This window comes from Denticeps clupeoides, chromosome 13 (genome assembly GCF_900700375.1).
Source record: "Denticeps clupeoides chromosome 13, fDenClu1.1, whole genome shotgun sequence".
In the NCBI taxonomy this organism is placed as follows: Eukaryota; Metazoa; Chordata; class Actinopteri; order Clupeiformes; family Denticipitidae; genus Denticeps; species Denticeps clupeoides.
In genome coordinates, this window is record NC_041719.1 from 4,069,689 (window position 1) to 4,087,265 (window position 17,577).

Here is a 17,577-nt window from a genome sequence, read left to right on the forward strand (position 1 = left end):
GACCCACGCCCTCGGTACGGTTAAAATAATAATAATAATAATAATAATACGTACAAACTATAACTGCTTCATCGAAACGTACACGTTGGCTGAGGTGACAGAACAGAAAGAACCATTAAAAAAATATACATATACTAGATTTTTTTTTTCTAATATTTGCTGCGTGCTTTCATCTCAATTCTCCATGTATGCAAAGCAAAAATACAGTTTGGTAAATTTCCTTTATTAATTTACGTTCTTTTAATACAAAAGCAAACCCAAAAATAATTAGTCATTTGCAAAGAGCAACAGACAGGTTTTTTTTTTATACAGCACTGAAACCCAAGGGAGACTATGGGCAGAAAAAGCAACATTCATGTTCTGAAAACGCAAACCACCTCCAGCGTCCTGCACGTGGAAAAAACGCGAGTGCTTCACTGTGCATTAATTCAGCCTCCATTCATGACGTTTTTTTTGCGCTGTAAGCAACTCCATAGAGGCACACAGAGAAAAAAAAAAAAAAAAAACACACACACACACACACAATTTTGTCCTATGAAGTCTTAAATTTGCGCCATATTTGGTAAACTGGGGTTGAACTCCAAAGCCAAAAGGTTGCGGAAATGTGCAAAAGTACAGACGGTTTGTTCCAGTAATTTTGAAATATCAAAACCACAACACCTGAGACAAACCAGTACGGTACTATTCCAGTGGAGTTATCAATCGCCAGGTCGAATTATATATCTAAAAAAAAAAAAACACAGTGACACACATTAAAAAAAAAAAACTTTCGCTGTCAAATCGTCCGATTAAAAATTTGGGCTTTTGTACTTTACTACTACTATTACAAAAAAGCAGTATTCAACAGTTAAACACCAATATCTCTCATGCAGTTGTTAAAAAGTGTAGTGATATATTGCTACAACTTTCAAATTAAATGACAGAATCGAAGAGCGCCCTCGTATTTAAAGCACCGCAGTTCTATGCTCTGAAAATTTGATTAAAACCATGTCTAAGCAGCTGTATAGAGCGCTGACTTTTTATATATGTATATAGACCTCCTGATATTTTATTACCCCTCGCAGCGCTCAAAGTAAGCATTTCTGACCCCACATGAAACTGAACTATCACAATTCAGTAGGTAATTTTTCTTTTCTTTTTTTTTTTTTTGTCGTGGCAGCTTGGAGCAAACACGCATCCAGTCAACGCACTGGAACGCGTGTACGTTGTACAGCGCCTCCTGGAGGAAATCTCGTTCGTCACCTTGCAGCATGGGAGGAAGCGCAGTCTGCTGAGCGCCGCCCGGTGGCCAATAGTGGCAGTGCAGGACAAGACCGACAAGACATTCGCACACGTCTGCAAAAAGTTGCCCAGTGAAGGTAAATCGCGAGTTCTTTTTTTCTTTTTTCATTTTTGTAGAAATGTTGAGATATGAGGCAATGACAAAAAACACATCATACTGAGATCAAACAATGAAAAAGAAATTCAGCACCCTGGTTCCTTCCCAAAGCAAATCAGGTTAAATAGGCACAGATCTTTACATGGTCAATATTAGTCCATTTCAGCCAATTTGATGGTGTTCATGGGAACTCTTGAGGCCTATTGTGCTCTAAATGAGTACATTCCAGGGGAAATACACAGTCTGCAGACAGTCATGGGGAAAATGCTGCACTTAAAAGGACAGGTCCAGCATTTCTATTGCTTTAAATCACACATACATAATACATGAGACTTATGTAGGGAGGGTACATAGCGCACATATACAACCCCATACAAAACACTCACACAAATCACACATTTCTTTTGGTATATTACACTGAAGCAGCACGGTGGGTGGTGCAATGTTTTAAACTGCACTAAATACTGCTCAAGAAAATGCAGAAGCCTCTCTTCACTAACCCACACTAAATGGCCAGATCAATTTTAATACAAAGACACACCCAGTACATAAAAAGATCAAAGTCAGGGAGCCTTTCCTTGAAATTCACAGAGTCAGAAGCTGGGGTACAACGCGCCAAAGGCCAGAAGCTTACAGCAGCCGTCCAACGGGGAATACTATATTTATAAAAAATAAAATTTTACAAAATAACCAAGTGTTGCAGTAGCAGCATCAGCCCCTTCCCCTGGACAATACACCAAAAAAAAAAAAAAAAAGAAATTCAGGGTGACAGAAAAATATTTAACAGAACCAGTATTAAGCCGAGTGTACCACATGCTGGACGTTCCAAATCTGAACTTCAAGTTTCGGTCTAACATGACAGACAGTATTCCACACAGTATTTCTCTCTCTCTGTAAAAAAAAAAAAAAAAAAAAAAAATTAAATGGTAAATGGCAGCTCTAAAATGGCTTATTATTTCCCCCATTCCCAGCTTTACAAAAACATGATCTGTTTTACAGAAAATGTGTGGTTAAATCCACACGGATGAGAACAACAGTTGGTGAAGGAGCAAGATGAGAAGACAGCAATGATCTTGGAGCTAGACCTTGCTTACATTCTGCAGGCCACTTTTTTTTTTTTTCCTCCTCCCCCCTTTCCTCAAACCACTATGAAAGCATCGAGCCCAAGGTTTCAGTCTCGACCTAGTGCACAGTAGAAATCACCTGAGTTTTAGGCCATGCTACGTGTGGCGAGACCGAGAGAGCAAATGAACGAATGAATGTGGGGATTGGGGAGGGACAACCTGTCTCCACAGGGCTCAAGTGGGGTAAGAGTGGTCCTGGGCTCAGACAAAGCGGGTGAGATCAGTGAGAATGTGGGGGTGAGCAGTGGATAAGGCTCTGGTATACAATGTCATGGTCATTCTCTGCCATCTCTGGTCTCGCTGCAGAGACCAGATGAGACCGTCCCCTCGTTATACACACACATACACTGGTTCCTCATGTCCCTCACACCCTGTTCCTGACTGATCTGACCCTCCCCTTCTCTGATTGCTCTCAATTTCTTAGTTAGGTTTCACAGCACAGTTCTCAGGTCCACAGGTTCGAGCGGATGGCTGCTGCATCACGACCTGCCCTGGCAGGTGGGGCGTGTTGGTATTAATCATCCACAGGCAGCTTGTCATCCAGCTCTAGGAGGCAGTCCTCTTGATTCTCCTCGATCTTCCCAGGTTCCTGTAGCATCTGTCGCCTCTGTACCTCTGCTTTCAAGTTCTCCAAGTCTTTTTGGCTGAAAGAACCCAGAATGGACCACACATTAAAAATAAGTAAATCAATAAAATGTATTAACTAGTCATCATGATCCTTCTTGGAGCATCTGGAGAGCATTACAAAACACTCAGTTACTCATATAGTGACTGATTTCTGATATTATCTAGCTCACCTTAGAGGAATAAAGATGATGCCATTGATTATGTTGAGCTGCTCCAGGACACTGGCCATGCTGGGAGCTGTGAACTGGGGAGGGGGGAAAAAACCAGACATGGTCAAGATTATGTCCGTAATATGATTCAACGTTATATCATAATTCAGACAACAGACTTTGAGGGGCATGATGCTGGCGCTGGATCCGTTCTTGTAGATCTCGTTCATGGTCCTCTGCAGTGCCACTGCCTGTTGTGTGAGGTGCTTCAGATACTCTGAACTTTCCTTTGTCTTCTCGTGGGACTCGCCAACCTGAAGAAATGGTACCAAGAATTTGTACCCGAACCAGAGGTCCCAAGGGTACCAGAGTTCCTGTGGGAGGATTTGCTTACTTGGTTCTTGTATATAGTGTAGCCTTCCTTCTCGTGCTGCAGTGCAGAGCGGAACTCTGCTTTACTTTCGTATACTCTTGCCACCAGGTGATGACTGCAGCCAAAATGTCACTGGTAAGTTATGTACAGTGGATCCAGGACTGATTTCTGAACTCAAATCGCAACGGTGTAATTCAAGAATTCGGTGAAGGTGGCATAAATACTCCAATCTGTGCTTAATCTCCTATCAATGCTTAAATCGTTCAAGGGCTACATTATACCAGCAAAGGACTACTTACCTCAGGGCCACCTTAAGAGAACGAGGTCCGTGGTATTTAGAGTTTATAGCCAAGGCATTTTCTAGGAACCTCAGGGACAGGTCGTACTCCATCACTCCATGCAGCACCAGGCCGATATTGCTCTGCACATTCAAATGAAAATAATGTTAAGTAATTTTGCATGGTTAAAATGTACAAAGTTACGGCGCTTGTCAATTTTTATGACAACACTAGAAGCTCACGCACGTCGAGCAGGGCCATCTCTGGATGGTCTTCTCCGCACACCATCAACATGAGGTAGCGGGCGCGGTAGAGCAGCTTCAGGGCAGTGGACAACTGGCCATTTGCAAAGCAGTACAAAGCCAAATGAATCTGTGGCGGAAAAAATTTTAACATTAACAAAAGTCATTTATTATTTTCACAATGAATTAAATCCCATTCTTTTTATTATTTGGAAATTAATGTGCAACTTACATATTCCTGAATGGTATTGGGATGCTCAATCCCCAGTACTCTCTCACTCATTAGGACAGCCTTCTGCTGGTTACTCAGGGCCTGCCAAACAGACACTTCGTTTCAAGATTCTTTTTGTGATATACCACATGGGCTCAAACTATTATTTCAGTTAACAAAAAAAAAAAAAAAAAAAAAAAAAAATCACTTGCTACTTCTACACAGCCAACAAGCAACGTTCAAGCAAAACAGATCAGACGGGCCTATAACATTTTACATTTTTCTCCAGCAGAATGTCTTTCTGTCATGGATAGTCAACTTAAATCTTCTATGCTTTGTTTCTATTGGTTGCGCATTAAAGAAACCCAACTGCAGAGGCTCGTGGAGAATGGCTTTGCTCTGCTGGGCAAAGTGCAAGGCACTCTTCACTCATGCATCCCAAAGAAGACAATGGGATTCAGACACGTTCGAGCTATGAAGGCCTTTTATACTCAGTTGATCAAAAAATTTAATCAATGAAGCTACAAAGAAATCATGATCAAATTGTAAAGAATGGTCCTGGCAATATATTACCAGCATTGTAATATCAGGGATTCTATGCTATTCCCTACTATTTGTCTACCGCTAAATAAATAAATAAATAAATAAATAATGTTTTGTACCTCAGGATGGTCGCCCATGATGTAGTTCAGGCGTGCCAGGAGGCGCAGGCAGGCACAGATCTCCACATGCATGGCTCCATACACATTGTTAAAAAGGTTCAAGGCTTCATTAATGAGCTCGCAGCCCTCCTTAAGGAACCCTGGAATTGGAGCAACGAGTCAAGTTTAACTTTAATTACTATACAGTGCCACGGTGGGCGCAATGTGTACCCACATGCTGTATGATTATGTAAAAGTAGAATCAGCATTAAAACTGTGTGCTGATTCTCATGTTTTTGGTAATCAACGTTGCACAGATAATTACTCATGTGTGGTGGAGATTTGTAGATTTTGTTCACAGCTTTGCCTGTTTTGAAGAGACACTACCTTGTTGCACCTTGGCCTGCCCACTCTGGAAGAAGTGGAAAGCATCAGAGGCCTTGGGGTTTACATGTTTGACAACAGGGAAGATGTTCAGAATGTCCTCCTCAGTGAAGGCTGTTTTGTGGCGGCTGTCGAAGTTATACTCCTTAATCAGAATCTGAGGAGGTACGGGAGTCAGTGAACGATAAAATTCTGAATACAGACCAATGGTTCAACACAGTCTGGTCAGTCAAGGTCATTATCTTCAAAGGGAACAAATCTCCAAACAACTACAACCTATTTAAGTACGTGCAGCTTAAATAAATAAAACTTAAACAACCAAACAGGATTCTCCAGTACCTGGATGCCGGTTTTGATGGAGATCTCTCTCAGCAGTGTGATTTTCTGCAAGCCATACTTTTCTACCACCAGATCCACATTGTCACTATGTTAAAAACACAGAAAGACAAAATAAAGACCCAAAACCCGTTTGGTGGGCCATCAGCAGCACCACGTCTAGAGCAGTTCCCTCACCACTGTAGAGTGAAGTTATAGTAGCTCTGAGCCTCAGACACAACGTTCTTCCAGAGCTCGGTAGGAGTCAGGCTGGCCCACGCAGTGTTGTCCCCCGCTCCAGGGACTCTGTTGCGACGCTTGCGGTTCTTCCTACGAGACACCAGCTCATCGGCGGGAAGGTGAGCCACAGCATCCGGGAAGGAGCTGAGGAAGCAGTTGAGGAAGTGGCTGACGGCGGCGGACAGAGCAGACAGCTCTACACCCTGAAGGAGAAACCGAAGATTCATCATAAAAAACAAGTTGGCAAGATATAATTTCATTATAGGGAAATTTAATTACACTACATACAATTAAACCACTTTAAATATGTCCATTTATCAGCTTTTACTCATCACAGTAACAAATCCAGTTTAACCCACCTGGAGGTACGTCTTGAAGATATGTTTTGCACATCTCGTAATTAACTCACTAATTCCTATTCTCTGTAAAAGGAAGAGGGATAAAGAAAAAAAGTTTTAAAACCATTGGTCACAACAGTGTCAACTGCTGATACAGTCTTTTGAGGTCACATGGAACTGTAGCTTACGTAGAAGTGGTCAAGCTGTGCTCTTGCAGGGGTCTTGTCCACGAACTCCAGCACGGTGCCAAGATAGCGGACGTTAATGCCTCTTTGGTGCAGGGCTTCAGTCAGCGTAGCTCCATCCATGGGAAGAGCACTGTGGTCTAAACAGTCTTTCACCTGTCATGGACATTATTGGCATAATCATTATAGCCAGATACTAGCCCCTAGTGTGCATCTTAACCCAGTTTCTCTAAAATGAAATAACCCAGTTTAACCAATATGTAACGGGGCAGTGGTGGCCTAGCGGTTAAGGAAGCGGCCCTGTAATCAGAAGATTGCCGGTTCGAATCCCGATCCGCCAAGGTGCCACTTAGCAAAGCACCGTCCCCACACACTGCTCCCCGTGTGCTGTGCTGCAGTGTTTCACAATAACAAAATCACTTCACTTTTAATTAAACAGGAATTAGTTTTGTTCACAAGCTAACAGGATTTGCACCTGCACAGGTGAAGTTACTGCAGTATTTATTGTGCTTAAATGAATTGTATTTAAAATGATTTATTACCACGGTCAGCCAGCAACCACCTCCACATTTTATTTCTTGTTTTCTGTTAAATTTGAAAGGCAAGTTGCACCCAAATGACAGCAGGTGTCACTGTGGCAGCAATAAAGCAACTCTGCTCCCCATCAGAAGCAACAGGCCAATTAGAAACACTCCCCCAGACATGGCAGACACCAGTTAAGATGGGATTCACACCTCCAGCAAAACAGCCAAGTGGCTCAGACCCAGCGTGAACTCACCAGCGAGGGGATCTGACAGGACACCAGGAACGCTGCACCATCTTTCAGAAGCTGCTTCTGCTTCTGAATGTCCTCGGCGCAGTCTTCAGGGAAACGAACACCTACCGTAACAGCAAAGAGAGACAGGCTGAGGTCACATGACCATTCAGGCAGTTCCATGGCAACAGTAGAGCAGTTCAGGCCCCTTTGCGTACCTGGTGAGTATATATCTGGGTTGAAGCGAATGTCAAAGGAAGTGTTGCTGATTGATCCAACGGCCTTACAGGCATTGAGGACAACCTCTCGGCTCTTTGGATCTGTTTAAAAAAAATAAAATAAAATTTAATGCTTCTATTAATATTAGAAAGAGATTATTTTATGGAAATAAGAAAAAAGTACAGAGGAGATAAATACACTTTAAATTAGTTAGCATGGTTATTCCTTTTCCCTGGAAAAAGAGCTCATTGATTATTAATCATATTATTAATTAGTCACTCACAAAAAAAAAAAAAAAAAAAAAGACCCAGAAGTTATGTGAGGAGTTTTAAAGGGTTGTCACAAGAACACATGGCATAAGGAAGAGGGTTGTTACTTCATTGCCACACCAATTTCACCAAGTCAGAGCTACAAAACATGGCAGGGAAATGCACAGGCCCTCACTAATCATTTAAAAACAATTTAAATGATGATTCTGTCTAAATACAGGCTTGGAATCAACGTGTGGACAAATATCTTTAGATATCTTTTGTTTAATTTAGATAGATTTTGTTTAATTAAAAAAACTACAAGCATTTGCATTAAACTAGGGAGGAATTTAAAAAATTGGATTTGAGAGGGGAAAAGACCAGTTCTGTGTGCATTTATCTGCCATGCTGCCATTGCCCAAGAGCCTGGCGCCGTGCTGAACATACCAATACCAGATCCATCTTCTGCAGCTAAGGACTCTGCCAGCTCTTTGGCCTGGGCCAGACCCAGGATATTTTCCTCAGCCTCCTTACCCTCCAGCGGGCTCTCACACCCGCCATTCTGGCTCTCTGTGGTGATTGACTCCAGGGTCCCATTGGTGGTTGCTGTGGTGATTTCTGTGGTTGTTCCAGGCTGCGAAGCTGGGGTCTGTGTGGCCTCAGATACCGTCTGTGTCGGTTCTGAGTTGGTCTGTGTTGCCTTTGAAGCTTCAGGATCCTTGGGGGCAGCTGTAGATGAAGCGGTCATCTCTGCACTGGCGCTATTGGTCAAGGCAGTGGCCTTGTTCTCCTTGTTTGCTTTTTGCTGCATGAGCTGGATGGCAGCCATCTTCATGAAGAGGAGGTATCTGCAGAACACAGTCAGAAGTATATTTCTTCATAAGTCAATCCATCATTAATGGAGAGTGGAAGTAGTACTGCTCTTCAAAATCAGATCATTATTCTAATGATTTCACGATCTATGAAGCATAAGCAAAAAGTGGAACAAGTTCGAGTGAATTATGAAAAGGAAGACAGTTTTTCCAAATGAAAATTTGTATTGAGTATATACAATTTATATTGAATTAAATATTACTTATGAAAAGTGGGAGGACCTAATGCACAATGATGGGGAATAAGAAAGAATCATTCTAAAGCCTAAATAATTACAATTATTGCAATTAAATACAGAATTTATTCACATTCAAAGACTTTAATAACTACCTGTGCTCTACAAAGGCCTCTATGAGCTCCTGGCGCAGGCAGGCCAGGCGGTGGCGATGCTGACATGGGAAGCCCAGCTTCTGGCACTCAGGGGGCAGCTCCTCATCTTCCACAGGCAGGAAGTTCAGGTCAGGGGGGAAAGTGCGCAGGAGGTCCAGGATGTAGTGGCGGCCATCATTTCCAATGATGCCTTTACACTCAACAGATGAGCAGAGGTCTACAGACTCGTTCTTCTCGCTGAGGACAGCATGGTGCTGTACCTTCAGCGGCCGACTGGTCTTGTCCAGCAGCTCCAGGTACTTTGGGTGAGATACCACTGTCTTGCCAAAGTCGATGGACCCGTAGATGACACTCTGCTCTTGTTCACGCTCCAGAATGCCAGGGATGATGGATTGGGCAGTCACACGGTTACCACGGTAATCCACAACGACCGTGCCAAGGGTGTAGAGGCCCTCAACATCTACAGCCCCATAGGCCCGGACCCCATTGAGGTCGTTTGTGGGTGCAGCATGGGCAGCAGCATCTCCACCTAGCTCACGGTAGTGGTCCTTCACATCAAAGCCAAGGCTGAAGAAAATGTTGTTCCAGATGAACATCTGCATTCGGGTCTCCTCGCCTGGGTTGATGGCCATGACATTGCCGTCGATGACTGCCATAGCACCACGTGTAGCTGCCGCCGCAAAGTCACTGTGGACCTAAGGGTTGATTGTGAATAATGGTTAATAAAATCTCCAGTTAGGAAGATGCTTTTTGATGTAGCTTGTACACACCCACCTTGAATATAGCCCTCTCCCTCAGCAAGCGTTCTGGGAGGTTCTTGCGGGCAAGTTCTCTAGTTGTCTGGAGCTCCTCATTCCAGTCTCTGGTCTATGAACACAGTGTTGGAGTGTCAAAAACAAAAGGAACGCCATTCAACAAAATGCAGAAAACACTTTGTTTTACTTACCTGGCCAGGTATGTGCTCTTCATAGCCCAGGCGAGAGGTATAAGCATCTTCTGCCCTTACACAGTCCATGGCATGGTCAATCTGAGGTGCAGTCCAGCTATACACCTGGAAAGGCGTGGCTATTCTTTCAAATGGGTGTCTTTGGACCCTGGGAAACATGCAACGTGAGATTCAGCCCAGGGCTGGTCGATGTGGCAAAAAACACTTTGATAACAATATAGTTTCCTGCATTAATCTATTTGATTTTAATCACAGACAGAAACCAAAGCCACCAGAGATAATAAACAGTTTATTAATGCACAATACTTGCATTTTCATGATTTTTGTGTAGCCACTCAAATGTCTTTTAACTGATTTTTTGAAGGCGCATCTTACATAGAGGCTTCATTGGTGCCATGTGTCTTTGGCCATAACCAGACCTTTCTGGCCAATAACGTCTGCACGTAACTGCAAGTCATCTTCCTGACTATCACTGCCCTCCTTGGCTCAGTTTTCAGCAATTTCTCTCTTTGCTAGCTTTACAAAGTGAACCACGTCACGTGGTGCTGCATGCATAGCTTCTGTTTTCCAGCACCTCAGCAGCCGCATGTGTCTATTTAAAATTAATGCAAGTACATACACAAAAGATGATAATTTCTGCCATTTTTTGCGTGGAAAATGCATAGACCTGATCACCAAAATAGAGATGAATTTTATCACAGAAGTTGGTCGAGTTTTTAAACAATCACCCAGCCCTAAAACAAGTTTGTATTGCATCCTCCAGCACTGCAGAAGGAAAGATTAGGCACTTGCCTCTTCTTCTGAAGGGCTGTGAAGTTCTTCTTGAAGGCCGGACTAATCTGGCTCAGCAGCTCCACTAGAGAGTGGGTTAGGAAGCTGGGGTTGGCTGGCTTAGGGCTGAAGGTATAAGTGGTGGACCTGCCGAAGCATCATCAGTGAATTTAAACTCATTTGACTGGACATTTTTCAATAAAGGCTTGACTTAATACTCACTGGTTGAGGTAGAATCCACGGGTGGATGCAGTGATGCTAACATGTCTCTCCTCCATGGTCACTATGTAAAGATACATGAGATCTCCGTGCATTTTCCTGTTGCCAGGTGGAGGGTTCCAGCCACTCATGGTCAGGACCTTGAGACACTGCAGAGGCTTCAAAACAAAAGAAAAAAAAAAACACTACTGCACACCTTTCCTTTATATAAGACATAAAGGTTTATGAGAACGCACATTAAAATGGTTCCAAGTAAATGACTATCATGGAATATCATGGTTTTAATGATGGTCCACAAGCCGCGAGTTTGACATGGGCGCTCTAGACCTACCTTCCAATCTTTGTTCGTTGGCTGGAGTGGCACCAGGGGGCGATCTTTGCTACCCGGCAGGATGTGCTCCGGTGGCGTGCAGTCAATCTGCTCAAGCTCGCTGCCCTTCTTCTTCCGTTTCCCACTTTCTGCATAGTAGGATACAGAGCCCATCAGCATGGCTTCAAGTAAAAAAACTAGGCAGGCACATCCAGTTAAACCATGCAGGGCGCACATACCGCCCAGGTCTCCATCGGTAAAGACGCTGAGGAAGGAGAGGGAGTTGCAGTCGACTCCATTGTAAGCATCTGAAGGGTCAAGGCTCTTGAGAAGATCTCTGACATGACGTACATGGATGCGGGCTTCCCGAACAGTGTAAGGCTCTGCAGGTAACAGGAATGGAAAGTGTCGGTCAATGAAAGTACTTAATAATGCAGCAAACAGTAACAGTAATAATTTTGATGTTTACTTAGTTAGCATGCTAAGGATCTAACAAGTTACCGGGCCAGAAACTAAAATTGCAAGAGTTAATTTTCCATGAAAATTCTGGTCTGCTTTAAGTTCCTGATACTGAAATGCCCTCAATCATCCCTGGCATTCTTTAATCAGGCCCCTCCAGGATTTGCCAATAAACCTTTGTGGTTGTTGTGAAACTGCTGAAATAAGTGAGACGCCATCAGGGCGATTTGCCTCAGCACTCTGTGTGAGTGCTTTGCGGCAGAAAAATGTTTTTCAATTGCGTGCCACCACAACGTTGCATGAGTCAGCCGACTGGCACACAGTGGCCTTCTAGTATAAATAGTTCCTGAGAAGCAGATGTCTCACACACACACACACACACACACACAAGTCACTAGTCACCGGCCCTGACATCGAATTTCAGTTCAGATGTTGGAGCTAGACCGTTTGCCAGTAAAAGCCTTCCTGTCGTGCGGTCCCGCTCCACGCAGACACGGCAGCGTCAGTACGCCCTTAAGTTTACTCCCGCTTTTGTGCAGAACACTTGGAAACTGTTGTGCACAATCCTTGGCGGAAATTTGAGGGTAAATGAGCAGCTTTCCAGTCACACATGTCTGCATGTTCGGTAACACAGAAGTAAAACTGATTATGAATGCAAAGTGTAGGAAGTGCTGCAGTAGGCTGAAATTCTACATTTGAAATAGGTTAAATTGTGTTTAATGCGAATTCCCGGAGGGACCTTTTTATCAGATGTTTAAAAGGGACGCTGGACCCACCCTCCACCACTTTCAGCAGAGAGCCTTCCTGCAGACCCTCGATGGACTTGAGCTCAGCAAAACTGTCCAGCACGTTCCCATCCAGCTGCAGGGAGAAGCAGGTGCGGTGACAGGTGTCCTCGCGGTCCATGAGGACCTGGTGTATCTCCTGTACCATCTCCTGGGGAGACACCTGAGGAGCAGCAGCAGAAGAAAGATGGGCGGTGCTGCACAACATCCGGGAAAAATGTAAATAACGTCGGACGAAGGTGGGGATTTTTGTACCTGAAGGTCGAACGGCTCGGTGCCCGGGGCCTGGATCTTCACAGTGAAGCCCGTGTCCTGAATGACAATCACCTCCTGCTCATTAGCCTCGTCGCCTGGGTCGGCGTCGCCAGCGCCGCCCTCCTGTTTGGACTCTGCTTCCTCGATGTGATCATGGCCGCCGTCACCATTCATCACTGCTTTGTTGGCACTGTGCCCTACAAGAGAAGACAGGCCTTCATACGAGGTCTACGTGTGAGGAGACTGTAAAGCTGGGGTCAATTTAGCACGACACTATGGCACTGAGGTCGGCGATCAGGACCAACAAATAAAACATTAGAGCATTTTCTGACCAGGTGCTTATTTTGTCCCCTGAATGTGTCTGGTCCTTCCCCGGCAAAACTACACTCATAAAGAGCCCTCGTGTCCAGGCATAATGTGCAGTGAGAGCCATAATGTTGCACCACCCTCTGCATACACAGTCTATATTAAACAGGCTGCAGACAAAATAACAAAAGCTTTTTTCAGAAAAACTAAAAAAAAAATCTGAGTCTTCATGCAACGTATGCAAGCACCGGCGTTCCAAGCCAATATTAACAGACATAAAGAAGAGATTGTTCTTCAGTTAATAGCACAGTTCTAAAATATCCTGTTCTGTGTATCCTATTCCTGTGCCAGGTGTGGCAAACATTTGTGAATCCCTGAACTGACCAACCTGAAACTCAAAATGCAACCAGAGCCCATAATCGCCATCACATTACCAGTTTTTAAGAATTCCATGCTGTATGTGTAATCTTTTTTGTCAGATGCACGAATTTTGGAACTCCATATCTCCACGAGAAACCCTGCCGGGCCCGGCAGCAAATACCCCCCCAGAGAACTGCTGCCTGTCCTTGGACACAATCAAGGTCAAAAAATATTTTTAAAAAGTTGCAGGAGGGTGAAGGGCTGCAGAGAAACAAACAGCTGCTGGACGACACTCTGACTTGACAGGAGGGCAAGACTGGAGGTCAAGGTCAAATCCATGATGCCAAATGGATCACACAGACCTTTAGTGCAATCTGGGTGTTTAAAAAAAAAAAATTAAGGGAATGGCTATGCATGTGTAACTAGTGGTGGGATTACTGTAGGTAAAGATTTAAGAAGCGGATGAACTTTGTGTTTTCTGTCCTCAGACGTTCTGTTGCCCTCTGTCCCTTAAAGAAGCAGCGTGATTTAAAAAGGTTGCATCAGCCATGGACTTGCTTTGAGTGTCCTGGCTCCACCTGACCCAAGTCAGTCTTTCAACAATCAAAGGGTCCATCTGAAGCCAGCAGAAGAGCTCACGGTGGGTGGGGGCTTCCCTCACAATTCCCAAGCAGAGGGCCGCTCTTTCCTGACACTTGAAATTCAGCTGGTGTTTTATTGGGCTTTGAGGTCACTAAGAAACAGCCTGTGGAACTTCCAAATGCTGAACGGTTACAGCAATTCTCCTCACATCTGCAAGACCGGGATATCACGGCATGAAACGTGGAGCAATAAAATGCTCACACCACATCTCACGCCAATGGGATTCGGCCAAAAAGTAGAGCAAAGGTCTGAGGCGGGCCATTTAGAGGTCCACATTGCACAACACTAAAGTCGATTCAAGCGTCCTTCTAACCTCCCTCTGTTGGTTGGGTTGTGTCCAGCAGCCCATTGCCTTTTGAGCTCTGAATTTAAACCCTACCAACACCAGCATTGTCCGACACCGTACCCTTTAGTCAACAAGCAGAACAGAGGCGGTGGAGCGACTGCTGGCATAGGAGGCTTATCATTTTACCATGATGGGAGGGTTTCCATTGTTAGCGCCTTTAAAAAGGAACCTACTTGAGTGGTCATGTGCTAAGCTACAACAGACGACGTGGTCAAGAAAAATCAACTTTGATCAAAGAATTATCCGAAAGAACAGGAGCGAGTTAATATACAGCTCCTGAGATAACGCAGCCAGTCAATCATTCTGGAAGGAGAAAGCCTTTCAGACAGATTTTCAGCTTTCATTCATATTTCGTATGATCTGCGGAAAAGGTTAGAAATAGCTGACTTCCAGCAGGTTACTACAGACTTAAATACATTTAAAAGGACTTAGGCGACAAAGCAGACATTTCATCTGCCTCTACCTGCTAATTTAATCTGTCTTGCCAAATTGAACAGCTCAGTCCTCTGAAGCAGATTACGGGGAAATCTAGTTCTACTGGAATTAATAGCATCTAGGAATGGATGCAACACCTATGAGGGGCCGTTGGGGGTCAGAACCCGAAGATAACTCGTGTAGGGCAGGACTGGTCTGCCAGCGCCAGGCTGAATTACAGCTAACACGGGGATTAAAACACCCAACAGCAGGGACCACAGACTTTCAACACACCGTGCAGCCAGACCCCCCGCTGGGCCACGTCAATCACAAGCCACTGTCAGCTGAAGGCCCAATAGGCCAGAGCCGCTGCAGTTTCTAACCAAACCCACAAATCCGATTCGAGATGTGAAGATGCGTGGAAAGTTTTATAATGACACAAGGATACCTTACCATGCAAAATTTTTTTTAATTATTTCCATGCTTAATTTTTAAGTGATGGTCATGAATATCTGCTTTTCCAGGCAAATAGTAAGATCCCAAGAAAATAGCATTTAAATTCATGTATTAAATAATTATACAAAAAAAAAAAAAAAAAAAAAAAAAAAAAAAAACTCAACTACCTATATATTGTCCATAATAATGAAATAAATTACAGCATCATAAAAAGGCTAATATTACTTCAGAGTTATATAAATTTAAAATGCATATTAGTTTAATCAAAGATCAATTCCTCAATGAAATAAAGGAAAAGTGATTTTAAAATTAATTCGTGACAACTGCATGAGGACAGAGGGACAGGTCTCTTCAAACGCGACAGCGACGAAAGTTATATAGCACTAAAATACACTTTTTTTATTAGTAAAGACGATGTTATTAAACCTGCCGCGACACCAACAAAATGAACGGTATCTGGAAAGAAGACCGACGACGTTCTTTATTTTTTTTTTATTTTATTTTTTTTTAGGTCGGAGACTCACCCCGCAGCAGAGTCTCCGTAACCAAGAGGCTCGAGTGTAACCTTCCACCGCCATACACGCACCGTGACTTTCGCGCACGGCGCTTCCTCTTCCGGGTCCCGGAAGCCTCCACTCTCCCGACCCGAGTCCGCGGGGGCGTTCGGAATGCGACGTCCACGAACTGTGGTTTAATTCGGCCACAGGCGTGGGCCGTTCGGCTTCGGCGTGACACCGCGGAGCGCGACGCTCCGCACTCGTCGGTTTTCCGCGTCCGCGGCGCAGTCGGTCCGCCGGGATAATAGACGTGCGGAACGCGACCCCCCTCCTGTCGCCCGTGTTGTTGAGCGCCACTGAAGGTGACCTTCAGTTGATTCGTTCGTGCCGCACGCCTTTACGGAAACATGTGCGCCGACGCCCGCTGCTCCACACGGCGAGATTCAAACCGGCGTCCCGCGAGTTTGGACCGAGAAACAATAAAACGCGCTCTTTCATAATTCCTCCTCCGTCCCTGCAGCTTCGACCGCCGGCGATAAATCCGCCCCCCCCCCGTGTTCCAACACTGTCGCAGTGTTTTGATGTCGGAACACCGGACCGACGCCGTTCCGTTCCAAACCTGGCAGACGCAAGGGCGTAATCGCAACTTAAAGCGTCCGTTTTAATTAAAAATAATTAACCCGTATAGAGATGTGCGTGGGGCGACGTAGGAGAGGGACGCCGGGCAGCCACCTAACGTCCAGGCAGCTTACGTACCGCGGGCGCAGGGGTCCTTGAAGGGCGCCTTGCCGCTCGCCTTGCGGTCCGGCGTCGCTCCGTCCCGTCCGAGGTCCGCGGAGCCGCCGTCGGGCGCCGACGCCGGGATGTCATCGGTCTTGCTCACCATGGTTCGGCAGCGGGACGCCTCGCCTGTTTTCACTACCGAGCAGCAGATGTGACGAGCGGCGGGTGTTTCGGCTACGCGCGGCGAGGCCGATGTTACAGAAACATCTAGAGCCAGGAAGGGCACTTCCAGACTTGGCTGCTGTCACACGTGGTTTCTCCTCCTCTTGACCTATTTGCCTTTGCGCCCGGTCCCGCCCCCGGAGTCTGGCTACGGCAAACCGTTTGTGTCATTTCCCCCAGTTTTTTTTATATTAGAAAACGCGTTTCACTATTGGCACGCCCGATCACGAACGAAAATAGTACGCAAACCATGTACAGTACAGGCCAAAAGTTTGGACACCTTCTCGTTCAATGTGTTTTCTTTATTTTCATGACCATATACGTTGGTAGATTCTCACTGAAGGCATCAAAACTACGAATGAACACATGTGGAGTTATGTACTTAACAAAAAAAGGTGAAATAACTGAAAACATGTTTTATATTCTAATTTCTTTGCTCTGATTACTGCTTTGCACACTCTTGGCATTCTTTTGATGAGCTTCAAGAGGTCGTCACCTGAAATGCTTTTCCAACAGTCTAGAAGTTCCCAGAGGTGTTTAGCACTTGCGAAGTTTAAAGTGAAGTGATTGTCACTTGTGATACACAGCAATATAGCACACGGTGCACACAGGGAAATTTGTCCTCTGAATTTAACCCATCACCCTTGGTGAGCAGTGGGCAGCCATGACAGGCCCCCGGGGAGTAGTGTGTGGAGACGGTGCATTGCTCAGTGGCATCGTGGCGGCTCAGGATTTGAACCTGCAACTTTCTGATTACGGGGCCACTTCCTTAACCGCTAAGCCACCACTGGCCCCTTTGCCTTCACTCTGCGGTCCAGTTCACCCCAAACCATCTCGTTTGGGTTCAGGTCCGGTGACTGTGGAGTCCAGGTCTCCACTTTTTGTTAAGTACATAACTCCACATGTGTTCATTCATAGTTTTGATGCCTTCAGTGAGAATCTACCAACATAAACGGC

At 44.9% G+C, this 17,577-nt stretch overlaps 1 protein-coding gene across 4 annotated transcripts; it reads right to left on the reverse strand.

The window, feature by feature from the left end:
* Nucleotides 1–207: 207 nt before the first annotated feature.
* cluha (clustered mitochondria (cluA/CLU1) homolog a) lies at nucleotides 208–16,754 on the reverse strand. Of its 4 annotated transcripts, XM_029001636.1 has the most exons (26): nucleotides 16,432–16,753; nucleotides 12,655–12,851; nucleotides 12,391–12,562; nucleotides 11,395–11,538; nucleotides 11,177–11,304; nucleotides 10,849–11,003; nucleotides 10,648–10,773; nucleotides 9,856–10,003; nucleotides 9,684–9,776; nucleotides 8,910–9,604; nucleotides 8,154–8,554; nucleotides 7,458–7,559; nucleotides 7,264–7,364; nucleotides 6,489–6,641; nucleotides 6,322–6,384; nucleotides 5,921–6,165; nucleotides 5,747–5,831; nucleotides 5,411–5,564; nucleotides 5,045–5,184; nucleotides 4,404–4,484; nucleotides 4,176–4,301; nucleotides 3,951–4,072; nucleotides 3,673–3,766; nucleotides 3,458–3,592; nucleotides 3,300–3,373; nucleotides 208–3,146 (listed from the first exon to the last, which is right to left on the reverse strand). In XM_029001636.1, the coding sequence occupies exons 1-26, from the start codon at nucleotides 16,559–16,561 to the stop codon at nucleotides 3,017–3,019; spliced, it is 4,194 nt and encodes a 1,397-aa protein (XP_028857469.1). In that variant the 5' UTR covers nucleotides 16,562–16,753; the 3' UTR covers nucleotides 208–3,016. The 4 variants fall into 4 exon arrangements, with proteins under 4 accessions (XP_028857469.1, XP_028857468.1, XP_028857470.1 ...); XM_029001635.1 differs by having other exon boundaries at nucleotides 3,300–3,592; nucleotides 16,432–16,754; XM_029001637.1 differs by having other exon boundaries at nucleotides 3,300–3,592; nucleotides 8,241–8,554.
* Nucleotides 16,755–17,577: the final 823 nt, after the last annotated feature.

Excerpts from the sequence above, each read along its gene's own strand:
- cluha (XM_029001635.1), bottom strand. The coding sequence starts at position 16,561 with ATGGTGAGCAAGACCGATGACATCCCGGCGTCGGCGCCCGACGGCGGC. Across the intron at positions 6,385-6,488 it reads CACAGCTTGACCACTTCTAC|AGAATAGGAATTAGTGAGTT; the intron begins GTAAGCTACAGT and ends TTCCTTTTACAG. Across the intron at positions 5,832-5,920 it reads TATAACTTCACTCTACAGTG|TGACAATGTGGATCTGGTGG; the intron begins GTGAGGGAACTG and ends TTTTTAACATAG.